Below are 9,104 nucleotides of genomic sequence, written 5' to 3' on the forward strand. Positions count from 1 at the left end.
AGAGAATTTCAAGAAAATATAAAATTTGTCCCCAGAAAAATAAATTTCATGGGGGGGGGGGGATGAAGAAAAACGAACGTTTGCGCTAGTCTCACGGAATTCCGAATACGGAAAACGAATTCGAAAATCGAATACGGAAAACGTATGTATGCGGCCAGCCTTAAATAACAAAAAAAAATTAACTTAAACATAGTACATATAATTTTCCATTTAAATGTACATAATGTAAGAAAGGATAAAAAATCAATTAACCAGTTTTAAAAGAGCAGATGGCATAAAAATAATAATACTGGTTGATAATAATTAAGTAAAAGTAATTTACAATAAGACGAATATTAAGAAAAAAATGTAATCTCTTCTACGCGATACTCCCAAGTAATAATATAACGCTATATTTTTTATGTTTTTCAAACACGTCTTGTATAATGATATACATACTTATATTAAATATGTCGATATTTGAGGTGAATTGCTTCCAAGTGCCTTAAAGTTATTATATGTGTTTTTAATTTTTACATCTGTAGCTATGTAATTGTACCGGACGTACCTCCACCGACTTAAATTAATTTTAACAAATCTGAATTTACGCAGAGGCAGTTCCTTTACAAACTCACCTCTGCGCATATTCGAATTTATGCAACAAAATTCTCTCTATAAAATCTGTAATCTTATCTGTTGATTAATAAATAAAACCACGGGGTCAAGCAGTCATCATTATAGACAAAAAACAAAGGCTTGACCCCCCAACACCCTCTTATAAATTAAATACCTATCATCTGTACAAAACATGGAAGATTTGCATAAAATTTTGAAATTGTGCAAACGCAGTTTCCTTTACAAAACTTGCCGTTTGCACAAAATTGAATATTGTGCAAATCTTCCCCTTTTAAATATATGTTTTCTCTCTTAAATATGTAAATTTGCACAAATTAAATATTGTGCAAAGCTGCCTTGTAAAAAATATTTTCTCTCTGTAATATGTGCAAACTCACAAAATATAATTGAATAAAAATGACACGGGCAAAGTGGTTTGAAGAACAGTCAGGACCTAGTCAAAATCGTCCCCTTCCTAGTTACGCAACAACGGCGCTCTCTCCTGTGACAAATTCCGGGAACCCAAAAATAATTCTCGGAATTTGTCGCTAACAAAGGGAGAGCTAGGCCCGTTGGTCCTTTAAAAGGCGGACAACTTGTGCAATTCGGCAGAGAGCCAGCAACCATCGAACGATCAACACCTCTCCAGGACTGCCCTGACTGCCTTCAAGCCTCTTCTGCCCTGGACCTTCACTGCAACCTGGCCTTCTTCTTTCTCCCGGCTCCCTGGTGTTCATCAAGAAGAAACTGTCACAATAGTCGAAGCGTCCCTAGTCAGGGCGCAGGTTCCCCCCTACCTTCCTCCCCCCTGCCTTATACCTTTCTCCCACATTTTCCCCATTTCTCCCTTCCCTATATTTTTTCCCATTTTTCCCCAACATTTTCCCCATTTTTCCCTTTCATAATTTTTCCCCATTTTTTCCATTTTTTCAACATTCTCCCTACTTTTTCCCGACCTTCCCTTCCAAGGCGTCGAAGCGGCCAGCCGGCCACTCCCGCTATATCGTCTGTGCGGCCGGCGACTACAGTGCCGTCCCGTCCCGTACATGGCCTCTTCACGCCTTCACTCCTTCACGCCTTCCAGTGACGTCCCAAGATGCCGTCCCTGCGGAGTGGCCGCGAGGCTTCAGCCTCCACCCCAGATTCACAACCCGACGTGGAGCTGGTGACAGGCCCTCACCCCGCCGGCCCTGCCGGCCCTCACCCTGCCGGTCCTCACCCTGCCGGCCCTGCCGGCCCTGACCCTGCCGGACCTGCCGCCCCACGCGCTGCCAGCCCTGCTGACACTCACTTTGCCGGCCCTGACAGCGCACCGTCCTCCGATGCAGAGGAGGATTCAATCACAACAGAGGACACGGTCAGGCAGCTCCGGAAGGCGAACCGGACAATGAGCAGGCAGCTCGCTGTGCTGCTCGCAGCCCTCCCCACCGCGACGCAGTACCTGCCAGGGGCGGACCCCCCTGGCACCCACCTGGGCGCCTACCCTGGTGCGGCCCCTGGTGCGCATCCTGCCGCCTACCCTGGTGCGGCCCCTGGTGCGCATCCTGCCGCCTACCCTGGTGCGGCCCCTGGTGCGCATCCTGCCGCCTACCCTGGTGCGCACCCTGCCGCCTACCCTGGTGCGCACCCTGCCGCCTACCCTGGTGCGGCCCCTGGTGCGCACCCTCCCGCCTACCCTGGTGCGGCCCCTGGTGCGCATCCTGCCGCCTATCCTGGTGCGGCCCCTGGTGCGCACCCTGCCGCCTACCCTGGTGCGGCCCCTGGTGCGCATCCTGCCGCCTACCCTGGTGCGGCCCCTGGTGCGCACCCTGCCGCCTACCCTGGTGCGGCCCCTGGTGCGCATCCTGCCGCCTACCCTGGTGCGGCCCCTGGTGCGCACCCTGCCGCCTACCCTGGTGCGGCCCCTGGTGCGCACCCTGCCGCCTACCCTGGTGCGCCCCCTGGTGCGCACCCTGCCGCCTACCCTGGCGGGCCCCCTGCTGCGCCCGCTGCTGCGCATCCTGGCGCCTGCCCTGGCGAGCACCCTGGCGCAGCCCCTGGTGCGCACCCTGCCGCCTACCCTGGTGCGGCCCCTGGTGCGCACCCTGCCGCCTACCCTGGCGGGCCCCCTGCTGCGCCCGCTGCTGCGCATCCTGGCGCCTGCCCTGGCGAGCACCCCGGCGCGCCCCCTGGTGCGCATCCCGCTGCCTACCCTGCTGAGCGCCCTGGCGGACCCCCTGCTGCGCCCGCTGCTGCACATCCTGGTGCCTGCCCTGGCGAGCACCCTGGCGCGCCCCCTGGTGCTCATCCCGCCGCCTACCCTGCCGTGCACCCTGGCGGGCCCCCTGCTGCGCCCGCTGCTGCGCATCCTGGCGCCTACCCTGGGGGCGGGCCCCCTGCTGCGCCCGCTGCAGCGCATCCTGGTGCGCACCCTGCCGCCTACCCTGGTGCGCCCCCTGGTGCGCACCCTGCCGCCTACCCTGGCGGGCCCCCTGCTGCGCCCGCTGCTGCGCATCCTGGCGCCTGCCCTGGCGAGCACCCTGGCGCAGCCCCTGGTGCGCACCCTGCCGCCTACCCTGGTGCGGCCCCTGGTGCGCACCCTGCCGCCTACCCTGGCGGGCCCCCTGCTGCGCCCGCTGCTGCGCATCCTGGCGCCTGCCCTGGCGAGCACCCCGGCGCGCCCCCTGGTGCGCATCCCGCTGCCTACCCTGCTGAGCGCCCTGGCGGACCCCCTGCTGCGCCCGCTGCTGCACATCCTGGTGCCTGCCCTGGCGAGCACCCTGGCGCGCCCCTTGGTGCTCATCCCGCCGCCTACCCTGCCGTGCACCCTGGCGGGCCCCCTGCTGCGCCCGCTGCTGCGCATCCTGGCGCCTACCCTGGGGGCGGGCCCCCTGCTGCGCCCGCTGCAGCGCATCCTGGTGCCTACCCTGGCGCACCACCTGCCGGTTACCCTGGCGCCTCATCTCAGAGCTTCTCGCCGCTGTTTCCCCCGCAGCCGACCGCCGATGAGACTGCCCATCACACCAGCGAGTGGGTCCGACAAGGCGCCGACCCGTTCCTGGCACAGCTGAGCACCCTGCTGGCTGACGCCATCCGCTCCACGCGTGCCCAGGACAGCCCTCGTCCCTCAGTAGAGGAGGACCTTCGGATGACCGCCCTCATTGCCCGGCAGTCCACCGCCAAGGACCTCCCCATATTCTCAGGCGACCCCCTCGAATGGCCGGCCTGGATTGCGCAGTACGAGCAATCCACCTCGACCTGCAAGCTCACGCTGAGCGAGAATCTTATAAGATTGCAGCGTGCGCTTAAGGGGAAGGCGAGGGAAAACGTATACTCGCTCCTACTGAACCCGGACCGCGTGCCCGAAATCATTTCGACCCTGGAGGAGCGGTACGGCGGATCGGGTTCGATAGCGAACCTGATGCTGGACAAGGTGAGGAAGCTGCCCTTCCTGTCTGCCGAAGCCACCTTGGAGGAGATTGCTGACTTCTCCGGGACAATCCAGAACCTGGTGGCTTCCCTGCGGGACTTGAGGACGGGAGGCTACCTCACCAACCCCGCCCTGCTGGCCGACATCACTGCCAAGATGCCATGCACATTAAGGATGGCCTGGCTGCTGGAGCTGCGGATGCTGGGGCAAACAACTCAGTCCACCATCCTCCAGTTGGCAGCATTTCTGAGGGGCGTCGCCGGCGTGATCCCGGTCAGCGGGATGGTGGATCCCTTGAGATCCGGCAAAGGGCGCCGGGAACATGTGCTGGCCAACGCTGTGGCCACACCGCCAGAGGGGAAGGCCAACCGCCCACCACCACCCGTAGTGAGAACAATAAACAAAAACAAAGTGAAAAGTGCGTGCGCTCAGTGCGGTGAGCCACACAGAACCCGGGAGTGTCGCGAATTCATTGCGAAATCGCTTTCCCTCCGGTGGGAGACAGTGCGTACTAACAATCTGTGCCGCAAGTGCCTGGAGGCGCACCACTCCAGGGACTGCAAGGAGACAGTGTGGTGTGGTGTGGGTGAGTGCCGCTACCCGCATCATCGGCTGCTCCACCGGGAGACGGTCGCGGAGGTAAACCTTTGACGCCAGACAGTGGACAGCCGCGTGCTGTTAAAAATAGTGCCGGTTGTGTTGCGGGGCCCCACGGACGGGGAAGTGTCAACATTCGCTCTTCTGGATGAGGGATCCACCATCACCCTCATCGACGCTGACACCGCAACGCAGATCGGCGCACGCGGCCCAGTCCACAGTCTGCGGCTGCACGGGGCGAAGGGGATGTGTACCTCCGACGCCCGCTCCCAACGCGTGAAGCTGACGATCCGGGGCGCTGGATTGGAGCCCACCTTCACCATCACCGCCCACACAGTAGCTGACCTGAGCCTGCCGGAGCAGCGCGTTCCTGGAAGACGCGTCACCCCAAAACTCTTGATCGGGCAGGATAATGCCCACCTTATCGTGTCAAGAGAGGTCCGTGAGAATAGCACTACTCGAATAGTGTCACGGACCGCTTTGGGGTGGATCGCCCACGGAGGCTCGAGCCTCAGCAATGACGGGCCAGCTACCACACTGGCCCTCCAGTCGGAGACCGCTGCAGATGCCCGCCTGAGGGAGTTGGTAACATCCAACTTTGCCGTCGACTCCCTCGGCGTCACGTCTGCGGCGAGAGTCAATGCCATGGACACAAAGGCCATGGCATTAATGGCAGAAACCACCCGCCCCCTACCTTCTGGGCGGTGGGAAACTGGCCTCCTGTGGAGACACCCTGACGCCACACTACCCGACAACCGGCAGTGTGCGCTGAAGCGGCTCCAGTCCCTCGAGAAAAAGCTCGCAGCGGACGCAACCCTGGCAGCGGCGTACAATGATAAAATGACGCAGCTTGTCGCCAAAGGCTACGCCAGACGCCTCTCCCCCAATGAGGCGTCGCTCCCTGCCCCACGGAAGTGGTATCTTCCCCACTTCGCCGTCACCAACCCGAACAAGCCAGGGAAGATAAGGGTTGTATTCGACGCCGCCAGCCGATGCCGAGGGACGTCACTTAACGACCAACTGCTCACTGGCCCTGACCTGCTGTCCTCTCTCCTGGGGAACATCCTCCGATTCCGGGAAGGCGGTATAGCCATCGCCGCCGACATCCAGGAGATGTTCCTGAGGATCCAAATCAGGAAAGAGGACCAGTCTTCGCAACTTTACCTGTGGAGGTCGCCGGACCGGCAACAGCCGGACACCTACCAGCTGGCGTCCATGATGTTTGGGGCTACCTGCTCGCCCAGCAGTGCCCAGTACGTGCGGGACAGGGTGGCCGGTCAGTACGAGCACCAGTACCCGGCCGCCGCAGCAGCCATTCGTTCACGGTTTTACATGGACGATTACCTGGACGCAGTGGACAACCCTGACGAGGCTGCTGCCCTAGTCCGAGACGTAAGGGCCCTCCTTGCAAAGGGAGGGTTCCACCTTACGAACTGGGCCTCAAACAGCCTGGACGCCATCGCCGATGTACCCCCTGAAGACCGCGCCACCTCCACGGTAGCTATCAGCAGCGGGAGCAGCGAGACCGAGAGGGTCCTGGGACTGGTGTGGGACCCATCTACCGACCGCTTCATTTACACTTTCCTGGAAGCGGCCAGTCTAGAGGAAGCCACACGGCCTACAAAGCGGCAGCTCCTCTCCATCGTAATGAAGATCTTCGACCCGGTGGGCTTCGTCTCCTGCCTCACCATACGGTCGAAGATCCTACTGCAAGCCGTGTGGCGTTCGAGCGTTGGATGGGACGACCACATCACCTCGGAGCACGCTGAACGCTGGAGGGACTGGATGAGCCTGCTCCAGGAAAGCAGCGTCTCCATCCCACGACGGTCGCTCCGACAGAGGTCAAGCAGCGTGACCCTGCACCTCTTCTGCGACGCCTCGGAGCAAGCTTGCTGTGCCGTCGCCTACTTCGTGGAGGAAGTGCAGGGCACCCTAAAAGCCACCTTCATTGCCAGCAAATGTAAGGTGGCACCTCTCAAGCCGCTATCCATACCCCGCCTTGAGCTGCAGTCCGCACTCATGGCGGCCAGATTGGCCAGAACCATCCGGTTGGAGAGCCAAGCGAGGATAGCTTCAACCATCTTCTGGACGGACTCGACCACAGTGCTGTGCTGGTTACGCACCGATCCGCGCACGTACTCTGCGTTCGTGTCCAACAGGTTGGGCGAAATAGATGAACTCACCTCCATAGCCAATTGGAGGTGGGTTCCCACCAAGCAGAACCCGGCCGACATCGGCACACGGGACTTGGAGCTGCCCGACCTGTCACTCCAAGGAAGATGGTTCAACGGCCCCGCCTTCCTCACCACACCGGAGAGCGACTGGCCAAAGGAGCGCACCCTCACAAAGCCAGACGACCAGACCCTCGAGACCCGGCCCCGACACTACGTCGGGCACATCACCACAGCCGGAGAGGCCCTACCTCTGGTCGAGAGGTTCTCGTCATGGCAACGGCTGATCCGGGCTACAGCGTGGGTGCTACGCTTCATCAGGCGCTGTCGGACGGGCCCAAGCCGACCCCCTGAAGGCTCCTTACGAGCAGACGAGCTGACGGAGGCTGAGCGCAGATGGGTGAGAAGGTCCCAAGAAGACGCCTTCTCCACTGACCTACACACCATTCGTCGCAGCCAGGCGCTACCTGCCGCCAGTCGTCTCGTCAGTTTGGCCCCCTTCCTCGGACCTGATGACGTTTTGCGGATGGGCTCACGGCTGAGGGAGCTCACTGGAAGCACGAGCGTGGCGAAGACCCCCGTGATCTTGGATGGCTCCGATCCGTACGCCCGACTGCTGATCCGCCACTACCATGAAAAGGCGGACCATCCAAGCACGGAGAAAACTGTGGCCGAGATCCGGTGCAGCTTCTTCATCCTGCGCCTCCGTACCATCAGCAGAAAAATCAGCCATGAATGTCCCACCTGCCGCTTACGACGGAGCAAGCCCTCTCCTCCACTGATGGGGGTTCTCCCGCCGACCCGCCTGGCTCACCACGTCCGCCCCTTTACACACTGCGGACTGGACTACTTCGGGCCAATGGAGGTCACCGTCGGCAGACATCGGGAGAAGCGCTATGGAGCCCTATTTACCTGCCTCTCCACCCGCGCCATCCATCTGGAGCTAGCGGTCTCGCTGTCTGCCGACTCGGCCATTATGGCCCTACAACGGATGACCGCCCGAAGAGGTCAGCCCAAGGTGTTGTACTCAGACAACGGGACAAACTTCCGTGGTGCGGACGCGGAAATTCGAGATGCCACGGCAGCCCTGCAGCAGGATGACAGGATGACGGACGCCATGGCTACCAAGGGCATCGAGTGGCGCTTCATCACCCCCCTAAGTCCCCACATGGGGGGAGCCTGGGAAAGGTTGGTGCGCTCGGTAAAACGAGCCCTGAGCGCCACCTTAAAGGAGAGGGCGCCAAGGGAGGAAACCCTGCGCACAGCATTGGCAGAGGCTGAGTTTGTGGTCAACAATCGGCCACTAACTCATGTCTCTGTCGACCCGCGGGACGAAGAGCCCCTCACCCCGAATCATTTCCTCATGGGGTCTGCCGGGAACCGCCCACATCTGTCACTCTACGACAGCAAGGAGGAGGAGGTATGTCTCCGTCGCCAGTGGCGTATCAGCCAACAGCTCGCCGATATGTTCTGGAGGCGGTGGCTCCGTGAGTACCTCCCCACCCTGGGCGCCCGACAGAAGTGGCACCACCCGACTGACCCCCTCAAAGCTGGAGACTTGGTGGTCATCTTAGACCCCGCGCTGCCACGCAACAGCTGGCCGCGCGGACGTATCGTTGAGGCCATCCCAGCTGCCGACGGCCAAGTGAGGACGGCCCGGGTCCAAACAGCCACAGGAACGTACACTCGCCCTGCTGTCAAACTCGCCCTCATCCTCCCCGCACCAGCACCAGCGCCCGCACCGGCACCAGCACCAGCGCCGCCCTCTACAGCACCCGGACCACGGATGCCGCATGGGAGCCACAACCCCCAGCGGCCCAGGGGAACCGGACGTCGAGGACGCCGCCGACCTACACGTCCGGACCGCTAGGCGCAGCCGTGACTGCACCGGGGGGAGAATTGTACCGGACGTACCTCCACCGACTTAAATTAATTTTAACAAATCTGAATTTACGCAGAGGCAGTTCCTTTACAAACTCACCTCTGCGCATATTCGAATTTATGCAACAAAATTCTCTCTATAAAATCTGTAATCTTATCTGTTGATTAATAAATAAAACCACGGGGTCAAGCAGTCATCATTATAGACAAAAAACAAAGGCTTGACCCCCCAACACCCTCTTATAAATTAAATACCTATCATCTGTACAAAACATGGAAGATTTGCATAAAATTTTGAAATTGTGCAAACGCAGTTTCCTTTACAAAACTTGCCGTTTGCACAAAATTGAATATTGTGCAAATCTTCCCCTTTTAAATATATGTTTTCTCTCTTAAATATGTAAATTTGCACAAATTAAATATTGTGCAAAGCTGCCTTGTAAAAAATATTT

General features: G+C 59.0%; 1 protein-coding gene across 1 annotated transcript; it reads left to right on the forward strand.

The window, feature by feature from the left end:
• The first annotated feature begins 1,690 nt into the window (after positions 1–1,690).
• LOC149420271 (uncharacterized) lies at positions 1,691–8,641 on the forward strand. The gene is made up of 5 exons (XM_089636334.1): positions 1,691–2,031; positions 2,795–3,010; positions 3,290–3,518; positions 3,569–4,589; positions 4,692–8,641. Exons 1-5 carry the CDS (start codon positions 1,691–1,693, stop codon positions 8,639–8,641), a joined length of 5,757 nt encoding a protein of 1,918 aa, XP_089492460.1.
• Positions 8,642–9,104: the final 463 nt, after the last annotated feature.

Source organism: Hesperophylax consimilis, chromosome 10 (assembly GCF_061612785.1).
Source record: "Hesperophylax consimilis isolate HC1 chromosome 10, BYU_Hcon_1.0, whole genome shotgun sequence".
Lineage (NCBI taxonomy): Eukaryota > Metazoa > Arthropoda > Insecta > Trichoptera > Limnephilidae > Hesperophylax > Hesperophylax consimilis.